General features: G+C 50.4%; 2 protein-coding genes across 2 annotated transcripts; one reads left to right on the forward strand and one right to left on the reverse strand.

Moving 5' to 3' along the window:
• Window positions 1-4023: 4023 nt before the first annotated feature.
• On the forward strand, window positions 4024-15032 carry rk (G-protein coupled receptor rickets). The gene is made up of 20 exons (XM_018638196.2): window positions 4024-4046; window positions 5181-5252; window positions 5328-5393; window positions 5638-5715; window positions 6491-6634; window positions 6724-6792; window positions 7258-7401; window positions 7525-7665; window positions 7763-7828; window positions 8500-8643; window positions 8727-8798; window positions 9345-9682; window positions 9781-9957; window positions 10325-10563; window positions 11310-11970; window positions 12535-12749; window positions 12898-13104; window positions 13197-13566; window positions 13683-14345; window positions 14440-15032. The coding sequence occupies exons 1-20, from the start codon at window positions 4024-4026 to the stop codon at window positions 14682-14684; spliced, it is 4134 nt and encodes a 1377-aa protein (XP_018493712.2). The 3' UTR covers window positions 14685-15032.
• Window positions 15033-16560: 1528 nt separating this feature from the next.
• On the reverse strand, window positions 16561-20979 carry Sec6 (Exocyst complex component Sec6). The gene is made up of 11 exons (XM_018638200.1): window positions 20899-20979; window positions 20639-20748; window positions 19522-19728; window positions 19086-19415; window positions 18762-18965; window positions 18259-18420; window positions 17899-18154; window positions 17382-17810; window positions 17032-17225; window positions 16810-16952; window positions 16561-16726 (listed from the first exon to the last, which is right to left on the reverse strand). Exons 2-11 carry the CDS (start codon window positions 20729-20731, stop codon window positions 16561-16563), a joined length of 2184 nt encoding a protein of 727 aa, XP_018493716.1. The 5' UTR covers window positions 20732-20748; window positions 20899-20979.
• Window positions 20980-23125: the final 2146 nt, after the last annotated feature.

Here is a 23125-nt window from a genome sequence, read left to right on the forward strand (position 1 = left end):
CCACTCAGACGAGAATGAGCTGTGCGACGCGTTATCGCCCCCCCCCGGAATTCACGACACTGATCGAGAATGGTGAGTCCCGGTATCCCCGTCTTCACGGTCCCTTCTCGGAACTTACGAGCTCAGCGCGACTACACGGCCCAGGCTCGAAACGTCTGGGGGGGGTTAGGTATAGCCGACGCCGGGTACACAGGCGCGAGAGAGACATGCTTCGTCCGCAACACAACCGGGAGCAAGAGGAGAGTCATCTATCCTACGAGCTGGGGTACACATTCTCTTCACCGCGATGTTTTGGGGAACAACAACAACTTAATCTTAATAATACGGGATTTCCGAAGGTCCACGGCGCGTGTGGACAGCGGCGGAATCGTGCTCCGCGATATCGGATACCAGCATACTGCTCCTAACCAAGGTCTGACAAACGACCGTTCGCCTTTTGATTCTCGGTACGGAGGCGTGATATTCTTTCATAGACTTATGCCCGATTCAGCAATTCGAGACGCGGGATCTCTCAAAGTTTACGGAGCGTCATGTGTGAGATGTTGAATAGAGAGTCGTGACTCAATCCTGGGTTTCCTCAAAGAGCCCAAGGTCTATCAGGAAGAATGTCGCCGGAGAACCGAAAACTCAAGATGGAACTTGTTAGAATCGAGCGAGGTTCCTCGCGATTCCGGAACTGCTCGATCAGGACAATTCGCTCGGGAAGCGATGTATGAGGAAGCGTCGGTCTGTCCTGGCCTCTTCTGCCAGCCAGACAATCATCTTACGTGGGGCAAGTTTTTTCATCCCCTCGTCATACGCTCCTCTTGCTGTCATGGCCCACAACGCGTCGGTGGTCCGACTCGGGCCTGGACTAGGATTCTTTTGGTCGGCTGCGTGGCTAGCTGGAGATCGCTCCGCGTGGGTGCTTTCAACCTACCGCGTCGTCGTCAGCACTCGCAGAAGTTTCGCACATTCTGAGTATCGGGGAAGTCATGCCTCCGAAATAGGAATCTCAGAGGAAGGCCGCTCGGAAATGCGCGGGCAGCGTCAATTGAGCTGCAGTGTTCTGTGGGGCCACTTGCGAGACAATCTCTACCAACCAATGTACATAGGTGTTTCTACGAGACGGAAACTTCCGGAGAGACCGCAGCGTCCGCGAACATTGGCCTCGCGCTTCCTCACGGAGATCGGGGAACCGGAACGATAAAAAATGCGACCCTCGGAGAGTCTGAACGCGATTTTTGGATCAGCGGCCCTTCTACGAACTTCATTTGTGCATAGATTTGCGGCAAAGGCTGTCTGAAGAGTAGTAGCTCTCGTCGCAATCGGGGAACCCACGCATTCACCGTAGGAGCCTTCCGATTTCATCAGCCTTGTGCCTTTCGGCTCATATGTATAGGGGGCGGAGATACGGAAGGTAGTTTTTCATTTTCGGATAAGGTGCCCGTTCTAAGGAGCTCTGATCGATGGAAAAATCTCGGCCGGCTTCTTGTGGTTTAGGCTCGAGGGATCCATGTAGAGTCCTAGATAAATCGAAATCCATTCAGCCTGTTCAAGATTTCACTCCCAAAAGCCATAACCCCCAGGGGCTTTTATTAAGAAGCTCATAGGAATCGCCCTACAGTCGACGCCTCGTCATACGCTGTGGGGCTGCATCTCAGATTCCGATCCTTGCGATTTTAGCTTTGGTTATTCTGCTCTCCACCATGTCTGGCTGTGGTGATTTCTGCCTCTGCTATTTGGGCTTGTGGGATTGTGTACCGGTGACATAAATATTCTTCGGAGTGGACTCGACAGCCAAGGTTGAACGCCTCGGGCATTAATTTCGCATGACTTCCGGGGACGCATTCAGAGAGCGAATGTTCCCAAGAGGATCAAGGCCGAATACGTTCTCCTCCGTTAAGGAATTCCGTAAGCAATATCTTCAGCAGGCACGCTTATCGGACCCACGCCGCCACCCGAACGAGCGGCGGTGCGTCGTTTTGTCAATTAGAAGTCACTCCGTGAAGAGCACGTGCGCACAGGGGGTGACAAACTCGCAAACCACCCGACCACTAATCGGCTCCGAGTCCCAACTAGGCTTTGCAGAGAACCGCGAATTCCCTAAACCGCGCTTCCGGAACCGCGGGCAAAAACCGCAAATGGAACGCATTTTGCTTAGAGAAAACTTGATTTTCTAGTCAGGTTTTCGTCTATGTTGTGCGTAAAGAGCTAAAGCTCGCATGTAATCCTGAAGGAGGAATGGAGAAACCCTATTTGGAATAAGAAATCGTTCCTGTCTGATTACAGGCGCTACGAACTATTTTCTGATTCACTTCTGATATGGTATCCACGTGGGGGAGTCTTCCATGAAGGTATGGAATTCTTTATTGGAACCTATCAGCCAAATGAGCCTTGGAGGCTTTGTGTGAGACAAATTACGAGATGTCATGCTGAAACGCGTCACGGAGCGTGCTTATATCATTGAGGCTTCGCGGCTTCAACTTGGCGCGGTTTCCGCCAAACAAGACGCGGACCACGTAATATCGCCCTCCGGCTGAAGCGCTCTCGGAAGAATGGCGTCGAGTATCTTCAGGCCCAGATAGAGGAGGTGAGAGGAAAGACACTTCATCCGTCATCGGGTGATGAGTATTGACGCCCTCCTGTGCTCCGGAAGAATTCAACATTCGAAGGGATTGCTCACCCTCATGCGAACGACGCACAGAGCTTCGTTGGAGCCGCGTCCAAACTCGATTCCTAGGCTTCTCGGTAGAGAGGTATCCAGCCATCATTGCGGATCGAAGACTTTTCCCGAGCCTCTGCGAGAAATCCTATGGTTCCAGCAGTGGAATTCTCCTCATGGAACCCGACCGAGCCGACCACTCCGCGATGAGGAGAAACGTAACGCGACCTGTGATTCTCCACGAGAACCTGATCAGGAGCCACCCATAGATATGGCGAACACGTCAATTAGGTCGAGTACTCGCAACTCTCAGAGTGAATTGTGATGAACTGCTCGTCCAGGAGAGGACCTCGAAATTCTCCTTCGATGGCTGCAACTTCGCGTGCCGATATGATCGGGATTAAGGCGGAGCGTCCCCAGATCGAGTTTCGCCTTCTAGATCGGGGAATTCGCATTTTGGTTCGAGAAAGCGGTCGGTCCCGGCATCAGGTTGACCTACCTAGCGGGTTCCACTGTACTCACTTACCTCTGACGAAGTCTCCAGCATGTCCGCGTGAATGTTTAGACTTCGCTTGCAACCAGTAGATCAGGAGGATCAGGAGAGAGATGAGCTTTCTCGAGAGGTTCGGCAAATGGGACGTTCAATGAATAGATTCATTATCACGCGGAGCTTGACAGATCTCGCATCCGGCGACATATTTGAGTGGAGCAGTATGCTTGCGACGAACATAAAGATAGATAATCCGAAGGAGTCCCCCCCTATCCAAACCTGCTATCCACCCCGGAAAGAGTGCCAAGTCCGAAACCCTGTGCAGAAATCGAGTGACGTCCATTTTGCGGTTCCGAAACCACACGAACCGCGAAATCCGTGCCAGAACCGCTGCAAAGCCTAGTCCCAACTCACGAGGATCTTGGAGCGTTACTCTCCGATATCGACTTCGTCCGAGGTCGCGACTCAGGCTGAAGTTGCCGATCGCCGACGAGTGCGCTTGCGGCCCATGAACCAACCACCTTGATCGGATCCATTGGCGAAAGCACGGCCTAGCTAGCCTGATCGGGGCCCAGGGCGAGTCGCAAGGAATGCGTCCCGGCGCAATCATCTCTTCCTAATGGGCATAGGTAGAGCAATTGATTGTACCCAAGAGATCGTCTGCTCTGTTCAAAGCACACAGAATATGGTCTCATTGCGACGAGATCAGAAGTGCTTCCGACGGGCCTTCACGGATGCAAATTTCCGATAATGATCAAGTTCAAGTTTTTGCTGTTTCTGTCGCCCATCTCGCGATGCTCGAGAGAGACAGAAGAATCGGCATCCCCTGGCCCATTGAGGCTCGAAGATGAGGAACGATCTTTCCGGGAGAGCTGGCCCACTCCTGAAGATGAGCGCTCGGGGGTCACCGAGGTAATGTGGACTTGAATCACGATTTCGCACCTCGGGGAAGCTGCGCTTAGGTCGAACGCTCTGGTTTGCCTCCCGGTCGTCGCGGGGAAAGAGCGATTTCCGCGACTGAGCATATCCCGCATCCCGCCTAATGAGGTGACCGAACCACATGAAGACTCTCAATCTAATTCGCCGCAAATTCCGTCTTTGTGAGCCTATATTCAAGCGTTCACAGAATTTCGGGTCCGAGATTCAATGGCAGGACGCTCCGGGCCACTAGGCAACGAGCTATAGGCGAGCTTGAGAGGAGTCCGAGTAGTTGCTCCGCAAGAGTGAATACTGGGTCGAGAGCTTCGTCGTATGCCGATTAACGCTCCAGAAGGGAATCTCTATGGGCTTTCTTGGGTCCTCCTCGCCCTCCATCTACTTTGGTCTCTTTGAAAGGGCCGCTAACTTCATTGTAGAGTTCGTTCCGTGAACCCCGATCCTGACAACGGGACGGGATCGGGGACCACGGAAACCCAGAAGTTCTTCCGTGGCCATGCCCTCCAGAGTCACCGAGACCAGGGAGCCGGCTCTGGAACGGCTGGTTTCACCCGGACTCTCGAGCCATCAGCCAGCTCTACAGTTATTTCCCCTCCCAATGATAAAGAACGGTGAAGCGCGCGTTTTTCATCGTTGCGACCATACTATCCGCCTGGCTATGGTTTTGCGGATGTCGAGGCGGGCTGCGGAGGTGACTGATTCCATATCACTCGCGGAATCTTGCAAACTCCAGCGGAAGGGATTTCCGGCCTTTGTCCGAAACGAACGTTTCTGGTGGCCCGAAATCGCGGAAAACGGCCCTCATGAAGGCAACCGAGGCTGACTAGTGGCTTCCTTCCAAACGGGCGTCCTCATTTCCTCGCCTGATGCCTGATCAGGATCAGCCTCATAACTCATAACCTCCCGCGGGCAAACTTAAAAGACATGGAAGTCGTGGTTTCCCGTTCATGACGCCTCGAGGATCTCGAACGTCTCGATTGAGGATCGAGATTCGAAGCCAACATTAGATCCGCTTGGCCTCTGCAGTGATGGCACCTTGTGCTCTTCGGGGTGCTCGATGGGGATTGATCACGAATCACTTGATTAACTGCTTCTCATCTTAAATTCAAGGGCGATTTCGTCGGTAGCCGTACCACCCGAGGATATCCGATTGTCCCCAGCTCTATCCGGGATCAACGTACTGTGAGTAGCAAAGTTTGTCGAGAATGGGTATGACACCCGAGATTTCAGAGCGCGTTAACGAGGCTTCTGTTACAGAGTTTTCGCAAACCTCAGCTGGACGCACTTGCCGGATCTCCGCGGCCTCAATAGGCTCGTCGAATTGTGAGTATCCGTTAAAGATATCCCAAAAGAGACATATCTCCCCCTTGAATCCAGCAGGAAGGGCGATAACCCCCGTTCGCCTCATCCTGAACTTTGGAAATTGAATCTAAACTAGAATATAGTAATATCGGTGAAGCCAGAATCGAAAGACACTTGATCTAGAGGGACAAGCGTGGAAATACTTCCCCTTGTTTTTGTATATTTGGATGTATGTTTTCGTATCTCCTTTGAACGTTCATCACAGGTTTGCCTTCCGGTGTTCGTTGGACGAAGTACCCGCAGCGCTCTCCTCGGGTGACAGCGCTTCTTCTCTTGTTATTCTGTAAGCGAGGAAAAGCTATCCTCATGACGCGAAAGATAGCATGCCGCTAACCTGACGAATCGGAGCTTGCCGGGCCGTTCAGCCGGTCATCAGTAGCATTCTCCTCATAGAGAACGGAACCTGAATGAAAAGACTTGTCATTGCTTTGCTGCTTCAGCATTACGAATAGTGCGACCAGGGAACAACTCAATTTACCTACATGCAACGCTTAGCGAAGCCGCCTGTCAAGTTTTGAAATCATCCGGTATTCCAGACTGAAAGGCGTCTTCAATAGCCATGATTGGTCGCGGTAATGGGTTTAGTCGGGAGAAATCGATTCTGACTCGGCGAATATCCGCTGAGTCGAATCGTAATCCTCGATACAGAGTACCAGCAGTATCTCAACGATTCATTTGTCCGGACCATCCTCATGTCACTCATCCCATCATGAAGAATGTCGTCAAGAAAGGGGTTTGGATGTCAAGAGTTGACAGCTCCCACGACTCAATCGAAACCGCGATCTTGACTCAAGTGGTTTCCGGGAGACGTCCGGGAAGTTTCACCTTTCCCGTCGCGGCGGACAATTCCAAACTGTGTTTTCGATCGTAGCGGGAACCGCTTTGCCTGACAGGACTTTCTGAAGTCTGACGTAAATCTTCCCTTAGAAAGCTTCCTCGGGAACTTGCTCGTTGGTAGAGAGATGAATGATTTCCCGCATATCCGTCGTGCTAAGTTTTGGTCAGGTATCGAGATGGGTTCGGGCTCGAGATTCAAATATATTCACGGATAATTTCAGCTCCTTGGCCGGGAACAAGCTGAGAAGAATTCCCGAGCTTGCTTTCGATGGTCATTACAATTTGGAGAAGCTCATCATCAGTAGGAACCGGATAGATTATATTCATCGACGAGCCTTCGAATCTCTAGCCTCGTTGAAAGTCTTGTGAGTATTCCGCATAGGGGCCTTCGCTGAATTCTTTCCCGTCGTCACTCACCTTATTCATGACAATATGCATTTATATCTCATCGCAGAGACCTGAGTCACAACATGCTGATCTCCATTCCTGATTGCCTGGCTCCTCTGAAACAACTGAGCGAATTGTAGGTGTCTCCGAGCAATCCTCGCGATATTTCTCCTCGTGCATATACCGTAAATCTTCTGATAGAAGAGCAGTCTCCAATGAACGGGCAGATTCCGGAGGGTTGATAGAATATACGGCTAGTCTCCAATGAATGGGCACCGAGAGAAGGAACTGAGGGACCCACGTGGCGAAAATCGCGGACCTCCTCTCGCGGGTGCTTTGTGTGACTTCTCGGCATCGTCGCGGTGAATATTTCATCGATCCAATATAGTCTACCAATATGACTGACCGGCCTTAATTCACTCGTTTGGGGGCGGAAGAAATAGACGGGCAGTCTCCAACAGACGGGCAGGTTTCGGAGGGGTCGAAAATGAGACGGGCAGGTTTCGGAGGCGTCGAAAATGAGACGGGCATGCCCTTAAATCAGAATATTCACGGTATATTCGTTTTCTGTTTAGATCGATACGGACGATTCCTCCCACAGGATCCTCACCAATAACCGCATTTCCTACGTTGGCGAGCGGGCTTTCTCATCCTTCACACATCTTGTCGTCTTGGAGCTTGCGGACAATCCTTTGGATTCTTTCCATCGCAATGCTTTCGCTGGCATTCAGAAGTTGAAGCGCCTGTTAGTATTCCCGAATCATTTCTAACACCTCTCTCTCATTTCCAAGCCCCATAGACTCTCGGCTGATAGAATGGTTATGATCTATGATCGATAATTGATTTCTTCACTGCACATTGCTTACAGAATGCTGAAACAAGTGCCAAACCTTGAATATTTCCCCAACTTCAATGGCACTGATTCCCTCGAGCAGCTCCGACTGAGTAGAGCACGCCTAAGAGCGTTGCCTCCGAATTTGTGCGAAGTTCTGCCAAAGCTCAAAATTCTGTAAGTATATTCATAGACAAATGAAAGTGACTTATTCGATAAATTCTCTGGGTACACATAATATCGACATACCAATGCTTCTCATCACTTCGTTCAGGTACTTGATGTCGAACAATCTGAGCGCCATACCCAACTTGGAGCATTGCCGTGATCTGCTCATACTGTGAGTACCTGACGATGATTTCCTCCAGAGCTTCTCTCTCGTTCGTAGATTCTCTCAAGAATAATACATGCACAACATACATAGCCTCAATGACAGCGCGGGGGGCACTCGTTCCGTCGCATCAACCAAAACGTATTCGGAGCGTTCCCGGAGTCAGCCTGCAACATGCAGCACTGCCGTCATACAGCTCGACGACCCGAATATACACCAATATGCGAGAATGCAATAACTTCTCATCAGTGAAGCGATGGTCGACGGCCGGCTATAAGACCTAGGTTGTGTTGCTTGGTATCCAGACCGTCTCAGAGCTTCGCTGGACATTTGTTGTACTGCACGGGATTACCGAGCGCCTTCCACGGGATCCACCTGATGAATCGCGGGAAATTCTCCAACCTTCGAGCGGAGCCGGCCGCTATCGGTTGGTCCCCAGTCGAGCCCGAAGGTCCATCCCGCTTTCGTTCACGATTCTGCACTATGGAGTTCTTTGAGACAATATTCCTCCGATATCGAATGCAGGGTTTGTCCCCCAAAAGAGGGCAGGTGCCCCTTCGGTGGGGCGTGGGACAATCCTCTTCCCTGTAGAAGCCTACGGGTGGTGGGGCGCGAGTTAACACGAGTGGGGCCTGGCGAAAAATCCGAGAGAAACGACCAATGGTGTAATTCCTTTGCAGTGACTTGACTTACAACCGGATAAGCTCCATTCCCTCGAAGGCTTTCTCCACGCTCAGTAGTCTACGTGATCTCAACCTCGGAAATAATTTGATCGCTGAAATCAACAAAGATACATTCGCTGGGCTCCGTAGACTTCAAGTACTGTGAGTTCTGCGACTGTCCTGCGGTAGCTACCCACTTGCTCTGGCATCGATAACATGACTAAAATCGGAGTCTCGATTCGCAGAGCGTTGGAGAAGAATAAGATCAGCTATATACACAGTGACGCCCTGTTACCGTTGACAGCTCTGGAAGATCTGTAAGTATGTAAGCCTGAGATTGGTTCACCGCGCCTTTCGTCGCAGGTGCAAGCTCTCATGAGCCGGAATAGAGCGGAGATGATGAGCGATCGAAGACGCTGCGGAGGCCCACCTTACCCGACGCTGCGTTTAGCCAGGGTCAGAAACAATGTACCTACTCCGATCGCCCTCTCAGCTATGATCGGTTCAATACCCAACTAGTCGAGCATAACTAGTCGAGTCTTTCTCGTGTGCTTAATGCTGAGCGATTTGTCGTATACTCCTCATGATGATTCGATCGATTCACTCACTAAGAGGACGCCCAAGAAATGACTCGAGTCAGAAGTAGATTCACGTTACAGTCCATCGTTCTACAATTTTTCTCCATGGAAAAAATATTGTGATACCATTCGCGTGGTCAGGCTCAGCGAGGCGATCAGACCGACAAATCTATTCTCTCGCCGTGCATGAGCATCCCTCGTCACAACTTTCTGAATGAGGGAGTCGGCCAGTGTCTAGTATCTCCTTATCATACGGATGATCCTGACCGTTCACTCTCGTTCCAGGAATCTGGCCGAGAACAGCTTTCCGCAGCTTCCCCATGCGGGCTTGACGAATCTTCGTCGAATCGCTGTTTCGAACAACCCAAATCTGCGAGACTTCCCCCCGCCGGAATCCTTCCCACGCATCACACGTCTTTACCTGTCATATTCGTATCACTGCTGCGCATACACGGAACCTAACGAAGATTCAATACTTGGTTCTGGCTTCCGATTCAACGGCCCAAGACCCGAGAAAAAAACGACGGTAGCACCCGACACCATCTTGTGGCTGAAAGAGGGATTCGGGGATAAAATTGATTTCGGCGAATGGAACAGATCGCATGAAATCGGTTATCTCGAAGGTACGTTCCGCGATGCTCCAAAGCACCTCGAGCTCTCGTCTCACGAACTTGAAAGCTCTTACTTCACTGAAGCTCTCCTGTTTCACGCACCTCTCTAGGCAATTCATCCGAAAAGTTCCCGGAGTTTGCTCGCGCGCTTTTCAAAGTGTTCGGCCCCGACTACATAATTCCCGACAACCTAGCTCAGTACGCAGAGGAATATCTAGAGGATTATAAAAGCACTGTGGAGTCCCCTGAATCCCACCGCATCCCTATCACGTGTTTACCCGCACCGAGTGAGTCCAGAAGTATCAGTGTACTACAGGCATCATCCAATGGTAGTCTAGATTTCTATCCGCGATCCTTTACGTTTACCACTCCCGCAATCCGGAGATACTCACCAGATATTGTCGGAGCTTCGACTGATATACCTGGCTTATGACTATGTCTGCGGAAGTACGATAGAATCAAAATGGAACATGACTGTCAATACATGTGCTCATGAAAGATGAGCGTGACACACTTCGTAGGTGTGATTCATTGATACCTCGCACTTCTCCCGATCGCGACAGCGTTACACAGTTTACGCTGCGTACATCTATGAGCTCATGCTCACATCTCCGATCCTGAATTGGTCCTAAAATATTTTTCTTCTTCTCTTAGCTCCGTTCATGCCCTGTGAAGATCTCTTCGGATGGTGGACCCTCCGATGCGGTATATGGGTGGTGTTTCTGCTCGCATTGCTGGGAAACGGACTCGTTGTAGTCGTGCTTTCATTTGGTCGCTCTAAAATTGATGTACCTAGATTTCTGGTGTGCAATCTAGCGATGGCTGACTTTCTCATGGGAATATACTTGGGGTTCCTCGCAGTGGTCGACGCCTCTACCCTCAATGAATTCAAGGTGAGCTACACAATCCGCTGAGCTGCAAAAGATGAGACCCAGGCATCAAAGCCTGAAGCCCACAGGCCCATTCGGAGCCGAACACGTGAAGCATGTCGCTATCATATCTCTTCTACTCTGTACATGGAAACAGATGTATGTCCGTTGCCAGCCGTGGACACTGCTCAGTCGGTTACGTAGTTCTGGGATCCGACGGAGACATACATTAATTAAAAATGGCTCTCTCAAATCAGCGAAGACGCTGCGCTGGGGGTGATTTCACTGATAGCTCGAGAGTCTACCACTACTTCTCGTCTTCTTTGGGGGGACGGGGAGGAGAGCGCGATGGGAAAAAAGAGAAAGAGGAGAAGGGAGAACGAGAAGCTCTTCATTTGGATGCACTGAATCCCAAGATCGCTGCGGAACTCGAGACATGAGTCATGAGACTCTAAGGACTGAATCGACGACAAATATTGAGATGAGCACCTCGTGAACTCTACCGAGGATGAGACTTCCGGTGCAGTGTAGGCCGGGGGTGGAGTAGAAGAAGACTCCGAGCATTTGGAAATCTCGCTGTAATTCATCAGATTATCAGGAATGGTTTATTTCGGACTTCCCTTCCTGACTTTTTTCCGGAAACAGACCCTGAGCTCTCCTGTCCCCCAGAATGATCAAAAGCAATGTTCGAGACCGGGAGCGCATTTGATCACATCGACTCGAAGCACTCTGCAAAGCTCGAGCATAATTCTTCTACCTATTCGTTGCAGTTCTACGGAGTCGCGTGGCAAACGTCATTCGGTTGCCAACTCGCCGGATTCTTCGGAGTATTATCGTCAGAATTATCTGTATATACGTTGGCTGTCATAACAATGGAGCGAAACTATGCCATAACTCATGCCATGCATCTGAACAAACGTCTATCGCTCAAGCACGCCACGTACATCATGTCAATCGGCTGGAGCTTCGCGCTGATCATGGCTATCCTTCCATTGTTCGGCATCAGCGATTACCGCAAATTTGCTGTATGCCTTCCTTTCGAAACCGGCGATCAAGCGTCGATGACATATGTCGTATCTCTGATAGCGGTCAACGGCGTGGCCTTCCTCATTCTGATGGGATGCTATCTCAAGATGTACTGCGCAATTAGAGGATCTCAAGCGTGGAACTCCAATGACTCCCGTATCGCGAAACGGATGGCTCTCCTAGTTTTCACCGATTTCCTCTGCTGGGCTCCGATAGCCTTCTTCTCTTTGACCGCCGTGTCCGGCATGCACTTCATCAACCTCGAAGAAGCTAAAGTCTTCACGATTTTCGTTCTGCCTTTGAATTCCTGTGCCAACCCATTCCTCTACGCTATTTTCACTAAGCAATTCAAACGCGACTGCGTCCTGATCTGTAAACGCATCGAAGAATCACGCGTCACCCGAGGTGAGACTCTATTTCCGTTCCGCCTGCATATCCTCATATTGCATATATCTGGCACGTTTCACCCTCAGAGACTGGTGCGAAAGAAAACACTAAGGTCGTTTCCCACCATTGCGCCTCGAGGAGATGGATGTGAACCTCTGTGTTCATAACCTGAATAATGTTCCCGATCGTCGGGAACGAACGAATCGCTTGGGGTTCACGGTGTCGTTATCTATGTCTCCCTCCCTCTCTTATTGTACGATCCCTCTCTTTCGCGGGAGCTTCTATCTTGCACGGTATCTCTTGTGACCAATTGAGAAATTATTCATGCTTCAATTCGATAATGAGACTCGATCGGACAGATCACCTCACAAAGTGTTTGTACAGAACGACGTCCTTAATGTGATCAGGGTGAAGGAGGGGGCTGATTGGACATGGCAACCTGCACAAAGAAACGTAATTCTTTCCGATCTCTGCGGGCTTGAGCACCTTCAGAGGCCTCGGAGGACGAGGGAGGAGAGGGACTAGCACAGAAACCCTGCTTCGTCGTATGCTTGCTTTCAAGTCAAATCATTTTATCTGAAGGGATTGGAAGGTGTCGGCACTCGTCGAATTTCTCCAATCGGCACACGCTGGTCAATACGAACTCAGCAGGCGAGCGGAAGAGTGTCTCGAACGAGCATCACTGTCAGTGCCAATGCGGCATGATCAAAAGCATCACTAGGGACCACCTCATATCCTCGGAAAGTGGATGGAAGATGTTCGCTCGCAAATATCTCTTGTGCCAAGAGATCGAATCAGTGAGTTTGTTTCGCGTCCCCGAGGATGAACCTCCACATCCTGTCTGTCACTGGAGCTCCCCGAGTTTCGAACATATTCGCGAGAAGATTAGAATTAGCTGTCGAGAGATCCGATCATGACTTCTCAGATGTTCAACTTTTTTCTCAGGAAACAGAATATAATGCCTACAACATGGCCCTGGTCCGAATACAGCGGAATCTGGAGCGAGGAGCCCATAGAACGTCTTCAATCAGCTCCGAAAACTTCAGTTCGAGATCAGACAGCTGGCGACAAGGAAGCATACCGTTGCGATTGTTGGACCGCGTCAATGGTCAGAGGAAGGGCGCCAAGTTGGTGAAGCGCAAAACATCTCAGGTGAACCCTTCATCGGCCTCCTGGTCCTAAGGAACTCTTAGGGAAGCAAGCCTATGGTGGACGGGGCGGCTAATCAGACTTGTTCACTTCAGGATTCGAGCATAAGCTGTAGCCGTCAGGATTCCTCGACATCGACTGTCCGGATGACATCGAGGTCCTCAGTGAGCAGCGGTGAGGCGAGCCAATTGCTCCGAAACCTTCATTTCGGCCACGGTCATTCCCATGGAAGTCTCCCTATGCACCGAGGAGGTGAACCCATCGGTCGCGGAATGGCCGCCCAGCTAACTAAGCCCCTCGATCCCACACTGCAACGTTTGTATCGTGCACCCACCACAACCAATAAACCTCAACTGTGCCGTCAGTTGGCAATGGACGACGGCTTTCGCAACTTATCGAATAACTCGGCCTGCCAGCAGCATCAGCCCAGTAGATCAACGCCATCTGATCTTCGTCGCTTCAAGGGTGAGTGAGTTGGCTGCGGGGAATAAGATGCGCAGGAAGTTTCAGGCTGATGTAATCGCTATCGTCGCAGCGGATATACTCTAGTTAATCTAATTAAATCTTGAACTCCGTTCCAGCCGAGCAACTCTGCTCGCTGTGCGCTCGGAAGGAGCTAAGTCTCATGAATTCTCTCAGCTCAACAGCACCGAGGAGCAAAGATGATATCAAGTTCAATTGCTACTACAGTAGATTGACGGAAACTAGCCGCGAAGACTCTTCTGAAAATAATTCGAAAGATGACCAGCATATGACTATTCCTGAACAAATCGACGATCATCATCACCACCATCATCATCATCATCATGTCAAGAATATTGACACGAATAACACCAATTTCGATAATACTAATTCAAACTCCGACGGAGATGCTCATGGCCATTCAATTCCGAGCACGGCCACAACCGGAGTCACGTCGTCCGACGGCAACAGTTACCCCGAGCCTCTCGAGATCTCCGATGACATTCAAGGAGGAGGGATGACATCAGAGTCGTCGTTTCGCGACGAGCGGCACGACGACTTCACTTCTAGCAACAAAAAACGAAAACACTACATAAGTGTCGATGATATTAACGCCAAAGAGTTTCGTTTTCCAACAAGAGCTAGTCGTAAAACGGCCTCTGACAATTCTCTGAAAAAACTCTCGCTCCGAAACCTGCCCCAATTCCTACGACAATTGTCTAGTCAAAGTCCGCGAGGGTCGACTCAGAAAATCGGTCACACGATGGGTGGATCCGTGCTGGGTAAGCTCCAATCTTGAACCTTACTCAAACCTCAGCGCTCCAGCTCAAAACCTCAGCGCTCAGCTGTCTCCTCACGGAATCGAATCCTTTCCAGGTCAAAATCTGAACTTACCATCGAGCGGCCTGCCATCGTCGAAAAGCGATACCGGCATCGCTCAGAAAGACGAATGGGGAGGAAGCCTGCAGCCTCACACCGAGCAAGAAGCCAGTACTGACTCCGAATCGGACCAGTCTGAGATACGCTTCGTCGCCGCACCGTCGATAGCGATCCAAACGTCGCCACAATTCGCCGATTGCGAAGAAAACGACGACGTCGCCGAACTTTCTCCTCTCATATGATAATCTTCCCTCAGTGCGACCACGTCACAGTTGAGTTTCTAGCTCTAGCGAGTTCTGGCGTTAGTGTTAGTAGCCTGTCGATTTCATCCCCCGATCATACCTCCCTCATACAAGGAGTCGCCTCACAACCAGATTGCTGCGCTGCAACTTTCGCTGGAAATCTTCTATCAGATACGTAATGCACTGTATACCGCCCGAAATAATGAAAACGTTGACGATCGATCTCGACCAATTTCACGACCCCCTCGAAGCACTCTTGCGAATGAGACGGCACTGAACGGACACGTTCGCTCTGTGTGAATACCTGAGAGAGATGAGGCACGCGTCCGGAGCCGGGGATGCATACACAGACCTCCGCGAGGGGAAGCGCTCGGTCCATATCTGTAGATACTCCGGCAGCATGTCAAGCACAGGCGAAGCGGAGACATTCTAAGAAGCCTGAGGGATCCATCCGGATTCGAGCCGCATGATGAATAAAGTTCAGAATATGTATAATCGATTCCAGCGCATGATTTCATAGAGCGGGCTAGCGGAACCTTGGGGCGGACTCCTCCGCCGGAGCGGGTCATCAAATGAGAAGAACACTGAACAGAATGAGGGTTCGCGCGCCGGGCGAGTATCCAGGATATCGATGTAGGGGGCCAGCTTATGCCGCAAGAAGCTACTTCGCTTCATCGTCGTAGCTATCTGTGATCGGGACTCCTAGCATCACACCCATGACCCATGCGATAGAATCAATCACTGGAAGACTGTAGACCGTCTCCGAGAATGTAAGGGCGGTGATTATCGCGCTTGAAGGGGTTCTCGGAATAATCTCACTCCAGTAGGAAAGCAGGGAGCTATTGAAAAATAACATCTCGACGTGTGGAGCGTCGATAGAGCGAAGTCATCCGAAACCGGCACAATAAACAACACGTACCATTCATTCGACACCTAGCTTTTACGGCCAGGCGCGTATCTGGGATTTTTTTTGGGGGGCACACGAAGACTGCGGCCCCGAAAATTCGGGAATCAGTTCCAGAAGGCGACAGAGGTAGTATGAAACAAACATTATTGGGAGGAGCATTGGCCCCCCGTGCCCCTCGTAGGGCGCGAATTCCCAGTGCTCGCGTCCTTCAAATGGAGAAGGCAAGCTAGAATTAACCGATACCACCGGCTTCCGCGCTGGAATTCGAGACTGATGTCTCCTGTTCCTTTTCCCCGCTGACGCAGTCGCTACACATTGCTGACGCACAGTCCCCACCATTGTTATGCTGATTTTGGAAGACTCCTTCGTGTGCGACATATGTCTGCGAAGCTATCAATGCCAGGCGTCCATGCTAAGGCCGGAGAGCGACTACCTGCACGAGACCCGTGGAGCGTACATCGACGCCCGCAAATCACGGGGGCTACAGATTCAAGCCATCCGAGATTCTTCCGCATGTATTATACCTCGGGATCGTCGTGCAAGACTTGACGATGCAATACTTGAGAGAAGATCAGTGTGGCGACCATCCAGACAAAACTGGAAATCGAGATCGATTGACGGTCCCGAAGGGAGAGCTTCCTCGATTCCGGAAAACTCTTCTTCTTATCATCACGAATCCTGGTCTTTGAGAGCTACTTCCGCTCTCCCACCGGCTCTGATGATGGAGGCGAACAAGAATGGTTCTCATGGATCAATGCGAGGAGGGACCTCGAGCAGAGTTTTTCTATGCAGGATTCACAATGACTGCCGAAGAGCAAGGCATACGCACTCGATTTCCATTTATTAACGTAGGGGATGCATAGATCTGTGTCTCGATTCATTCACCCCGTATCCGGAAGAATACGGATCTCAACGCAGGTTCTCCTTTCTGCTTCCCCAGACCCTAAATAGAATTCTGAAGTCGGACGACTAGGATAAGTTCTGGAGAATGTTCGAAAATATTGGTCTATCGGTCGCCGATCCTGGTTTGAAGTCGACGATCAATTGGCGAGCGTCAGGTCGAGAAATGTCCCCACGGAGGTCGAGTAAGGCCATTAGATCATCCGCAGAAACATCCGGGAATCGTTTGACGAGGCTGTGAATTGAAACAATACTTGTGCTCAGAACCGTCGAGAGGGGGGTCGAGATAAGGTCATCCGCTCGCAGAAGTGAACTCACCCGCTCAGCTCCAGAGAGAGAAGGGAGTTATCCTTCATTTTCAAGACTTCGGCCATCAGCTTGAGGACTGTGAGCTCAGACTCCTTGGAGGCAGCTGGGAGAGTCGCTCGCTTCTTATACAGCTCCTTGAATTGCTTTTCGAGCTGGAAGACAAAACTTCGTCATGATTTGTCGAGAATTGGGAACTGTATGAAATCGCGTTGCTCTGTGATATTGATCGACCTTGTTTGTGTCTTCTACGATCAGTTCCGCTGCCGTCTTCCTTTCTTCGTAGTTTTTGAAGGATATGCGCTTCTCACAAATAGCTCGAACATAGCTGGAGGCGACCTGTTTCTCGATGTTCATTATGAGATCCTGATACGCTATCAGAGCAGTGTAGTCGTTCCCGTAGTCAGCTAAGGTGACTATCACAGTGTCTGAAAGAATAAGATATTCCATGAGAGGGGCCAAGTGAAAACCCGCTGCGTCAAGTCGATCGCCTGCCGAGTGACCCTGATCATTTGCATGGCCTGGGCTTCAAAATCGTGGGGTGGTCATTATTGGCTCGATCATACCCGGGAGCCCCATCGTACCGATTGTTTGGTCCTCTTTGGTGAGCCATTTCCTCGTCATGATATTCGGTGTGAGGGCTTTGATATCCATCAGCACCTCTTCACAGAGGTAGCTCAGGGCATTCTCCTTCAAGGTCTTGAGTTTCTCCTCAAGATTCGGAGCGAGGTTCTTGCCTTCGTTCAGTTTGGTGAGCAAGACCTTCATGTTAACCGCATTGTTCGCGACAGCGATCATGTATGCAGTATAGCAATGGAAGCGCGACCTGTCCTCAAAGTTCTGTATTTTGTACTCTGTGACTAGCTGGATGTAGGATGTGAGGAAATTGTTCATATGCTCCATGGCGAGATTCAGTACGAGTGAAATCAGTGTTGGCGAGACAGTTCGCGCCACATCTATGTGCTGTGTTATCATCTGATAAATCAGCATTGGGGCTTCCGTTCGGTGATATCCTGGAAAGTGATAGATTGGCGGAATTAGCTCTTTGCGTTCCTCCCTATCTAATCACTAAATTGCGTGCGATATCACTGAATCACTCACCGTCAGAATCGGTTTCCGGCATCTCTTGCTTCTGCCAGTCCTTGTGATCTGTGGTCAGAGCATTCCGGAGCCATTCTTCGAACTTGACTTGCAATCCAGCCAAGTACTTCTGCATAAGTTTCTTAATTGTCGAATCCGGCAGCAACGCTTCGTATCGCGAAATATCCACATTTAATTCGGGATGTTGCATGAGTTCGCGTGAGTTGTACGTGTTGAGCCAGCCGAGTATGTGGATATATTCGCTATCGACGAGACCCTGCGACAACGAATCTCAATCCTCACATGGAGTACCCACGCCGCTCCGTCTGTAGTCAGAGTTGACTCAAATACGTGTATCATATGAAAGTGCCGGCATCTTACTTGAGAGATGATTGTTTGTAATCGCTGAGACAAGCAGTTGTGGATCATGCGGACCCATTCATTGAATATGTCGAAAGACGGTGGGAAACAGGGCGTACAATGATGCTTAACGGTTTTCAAATCATCGATTATCAACTGCCGGGTCACTTCGAGATGACGCACCTGCAACGATTTCTCCGTGATTATTAGGGCTGGGCGGTCATCACACTCGCGACAGAATCCGCGGAATTTTGCGACGTTTCGAGATGCTCTGCCCTCTAGAGCGGGGAGATAGGAAAATTTCGCAGATCCCCGGAAATGATGCCACGATGAATATCCGGCCCCATTTATGTGTTTTCTTCGATTTCCCCGATAGTCCGGGGCAATACTCAGAGAAAGAGATGTGCAGAACGAATGGGCGGCTCGAAGCTCTTGCGACGCAATCGCTGAGAAGAGGGAGATGGACGGAGCGCTATTTTTTCGCGGTGCAAGAATCGCTTAGGAGCAAGAGAAACATGTCTGACCAGCCACATCTTGTTTTCCTGTCTTCCTTCGATCTGGTTCGCCTCCAGACGTTCCGCTACACTCTGCTCCAAGGTCTCTATCGCCTTCTTCTTCCATAGCTTTGGCCGAGAAGGAGGTAGGAAACCGGTGGTTTCTTGTCTCCTGAGTGCAGCTTCGTCAGCCCATTCCTCTCTTGTGATGAGGCGTAGGGCGGTCACAATCACCTGCAACGCCCCAATCAGAGGGTATTGAATTCCTTGTGATGCCAGAAATCACGCATGGCAACAATAAATGAATGTCTCTGAGGATCTAGTCGCTCAGCTGGAAAAAGCCCGGATACGAACCTGTGGTTCCTTACGGACTGTGTTCAGAGTCCGCTTCAAAATGACCCAGAGCTGCTTCCCAAGTTCATCGCTGAGTCTTTCGACATCGGCGAAGTATTGTTTGAGCATCGCCTTGTCGCTCGGTAGGTTGTTAGCTTGCTTATGAAGCTCATACAAGAGGTCATCCCGCGATCCTTCAAGGTCTGAGAGCGCTTTGTGGGCGAGCAAAAACTTCCCTTCCTGGATCAGGTCCTGTGTTCTCGCCACACTGCCCGGTACATTGAAGATATGTTTCAGGTGCTCCATCAGGGTTCCTGTTTGTGAGTGCTTGATGCTCTCCTCCCTCACGTCCTGTATAGTGTCTCGAGAATAATTATCTAATTCCATTGGAGTCCCCATAGACGCCCGGGATGAATTTCGGGAAAGATACAAGCGCCTCTTATTAAGGCGAGCTAACCTGCAGCTGCAGCGACAGTTTGGCTAAATCTGCATAGATCTGTTCAACCTCGTCGATTTTTTTCTGACAGTCCGCAATGTCGTCTCGAGCCGACACTAGAAGTGACAAGCCAGTTTCGACGCCATCAAGCTGTGATTGGACCGCCGTTTTCAGCATTGCTTCCACGGAGGCTTTTTTCCTCTGGACACGTTTCCTGTGCTGGTCGACCTGAGGAGTGAGAGGAATGTCACAGATTAATTCTATCCACAGGAGGGTTGCTTACCGCCGCTCGAGTCCAAAACCTCGGCTCGGCATCGGCGTCAAGCGTAGGAGTGAAGTCGAGTCTTCGGGCATGGACAAGGAGCCGATCATGAATATACCTTCCCCGGAGATAAGAGTCATTCAAGAAACGGAGTAGCCTGCTCAGAGCCCCATCGGGCAGATCTCTCCTTCAGCTTTGTCAAGACCAGAGATCTGCAACCTTTACCGTCCCTTGACTCCCTCAGACAGATCACATTGCCCCGCGACCCGCCCTGAGAGGCGCTGTCATCCCTGTGAGAGGCATTGGCGAGTTTATGCGGAACAGTAGTAACACTGTTATTGCGCTATTTACTTCGGGAGGACCGGATGACAACTCGAGTAGCTAACGTCACCAGATCCAAAATTTTCTATACGAGTTCTCAAATCAAATCGGGGGGTCGACTTGATTGTTGGGGGTTTTCACCCAGCATCGAGCTGTCATGTACCGCTCGTCTTCACCCTTTTCCCATTCGGAGCTTCGGCGCGCTAGAAGGCGAGACTTTGTAGCGTCGAGTTCTGCGCGGAATAGCCGGAGACCCCGAAGCAAGGCTTGCAGAAAATTGTGGGACCCCAGTGATCCCCGGTTGCGAATGACTGCCTCTTGACTAAGAAGTCCTCTATCGATGCCGAGTGACGTTTCAAAGAGCAGATTCTCCTTCTCCGATCCTTCGTTCATCGCGTCGCCCGATGATTGTCAAGGGAATGAAGTGTGTTTTGGTTTGGCCCACAACGAGGGAGCATAATGATTCAAGCCCTTGTGACAACGATCATCCGGTTGCGTGGCTGAGGAGCTCGCGATGAACAATTCGCGAATCACGACGCATCCCGACCGCCCTACCTTATCGAGCTGATCCGGAATTTGCAACATGGTTATGACATGTTTCAGCCCAGTAGACTTTGCAACTTCTTGTTGCTCGAGGATATCGGTCATCGTCACTCTTTCTCCGCCTGGAAGTGGAATGGATCAGTTTCCGACTCTTCGACCTCAAGCGTTTCCTTTTCGGAATCATGAGGAGAAGTATCCTGCAGGACGCCCTCAGAGGGAGCGGTGAGACTCTCTTGTCTCCCAAATGCAGCGACAAATAAAGGTGTGCTCACCGCTATGGAGGCGGGAAGGAACGGATCTCGGGAACTGTCAATTTGAGCACCGCTCAGCAGCACGGCAGGTGTCACTCTCGTGTTTGTCAACGTTGCAGACGGCTCGAGCTTCGCCTCGCCTCGTACGTTTCCGTTCCGAGCTCCTGCTTCCACTGACCACAGACAAGAGACGCTGGAGTCCGGAGGAGATGAGCCGCGGACATTCGGAATATTGCCGGACTCTTCCGGATACCGGCTGTCAAGGGAGGAAGATAATGTGGACCCAGGCAGGATTTCGAATTTCCGCGCGCAAAATCTACAGCTCTACATCATCTGCAGGAGAAGAGAACAACTAATGAGGAGATGCCGAGAATCGTCACTTTCACTTCATTCGTAGTGGCACCATCAATCGATTCCGTGCATAGAGCTACTGTGCCAATAAAAACGTACACTGGGCATAGTACTAGAAAGGCAAGCCGCGCTACGATCATCGTCCAAGAGTCGAAAAGTCGATCGCAAACCCATCGGATAGATCACCTTCTACGCCTTCATTCAACATGAGCTCAGGGATTCTTCCGCATTGAAGGGAACACGCCATATGTACACCGTATCGAAACAAAAGAACGCCAATCGGCGCTTAGGAAATCGGCAGTTTCCTAGAGAGAGAACGGAAGAGGCTTTCATGTATCTCCGCTGTTGACAGAGCCGCGTTTCTAATCCCCTCGCCCGCTCCCCATGAAGAAGCTCTCTGACTGAGATGGATCTTGCTTCACTCTTCGTGACAGGCTCTCTGCCCGGTGAAGCGGGTGGTGTGAACAGTCATGACAAACGCTCTGGAAAATAGAACATCGACGGACCATAACGCAGGGAGGGGGGTACGCTCTTGGTTGTAAGAGTAAGGTGGCAAACGAAATCGTCACCAGCGAACAGGGCTGCTCTTCTCAAAGGTCTACAGAAGCCCAGACTAAGATAAGGTATTTCGACTGATAAAAATCCATGCCGGACGACAGATGGCCATCCTGAACATGGAGGATCCAATTGGGATAGAACAAAAGCGTAACGGAGGGAGATGGAGCTATGTCGGGAATTCATTCGCGACGATATTACATTGACTTTCCCACTAGAAGAGCTACACCCTCTAGGAGAACACAGCAGAGCGATCGAGGAAAGTTTTCTAGAATAAATTAGCACTGAGAGGTCATCAATGCGCTCAAGGCATCTAGAACCAGGGTGCAAAGCTGTTCGAGGAAATACGAAATTCACTTATCCTTGGGGCGATGGACCTCCAAGGACGATAGAGGCTCAGATCGAAACCCATGTTGCATTCCAGCACAGGATCGAAAACCAGGATTACCCACCAGGTGAGCATTTGACGACTAGATCGAAAATTCACGAAATAGTTGGACGGAGGAAGTTTACCTATCATTCGAATCCCGCACGGGTTACGAGATTCTGAGGATGACCCTTTTAGGAGAACGCCTACCACTTGGAGACATCGTGAAAGTCATCATGATGTATGATCCGTGCAGAGCTTCGGAGCGGCGTAGGTTGGGAGGTGAGTTCCGAGCTCCGAGCTAGAAGAGTTGTCGTATTCGCACGATCGCTCCATCTGTGTCGCGCTATTTCAGATAACTTCTTCAAGGTTCACTGCTCTTAGACCTCACACGTTCTCACAAAATTGAAAATTGCTTCAGAGGTTAATCTGGAGAGCCGGCTTTTGCGATGTCAAAACTTAGGAAAGATTAGATTCGAGACATCGTCAAGGAATGCTTAGCTCTCAATCATTGAAGTTCTCCCGCTAGCCGGATTCCGAAGCGTCCTAGCGGGAGCGAACCACACAATCTGCATCCCTGAAGTCATCGCTTCTTTCGCAGGAAAACCGCCAGATATACATTAGGCAAGGTTTGCCGGTGATAGTCGGGAGAGCAGATATACACACGAGTCATGAGAAGCATGTCAAGCTCCTCCTACACCTATCTTGCATTCTCTCTTTTTACCAATCGAGCGATTTTCTTCCAGACATGGCGACAGTATCACACAAAAATATTGTACCAAGACGAAAATCGCTGGGGGTGTCGTGAAGAAAGCTTCCGATTTGCTCTTAACTTCCTTTCCGGCATCGGCAGATCGGAAGCGCTGCCTCGTTTGTCCATGCGTTCATCGACGTCATCAAAAATGATCATCTAGCCCTCAGGATGTCGGTGGAAATTTAGCCTGCATACACTATTCCCCATTGGCTCTGCATTAC

This window comes from Galendromus occidentalis, unplaced genomic scaffold, assembly GCF_000255335.2.
Source record: "Galendromus occidentalis unplaced genomic scaffold, Mocc_1.1 scf7180000075422, whole genome shotgun sequence".
Classification (NCBI taxonomy): Eukaryota; Metazoa; Arthropoda; class Arachnida; order Mesostigmata; family Phytoseiidae; genus Galendromus; species Galendromus occidentalis.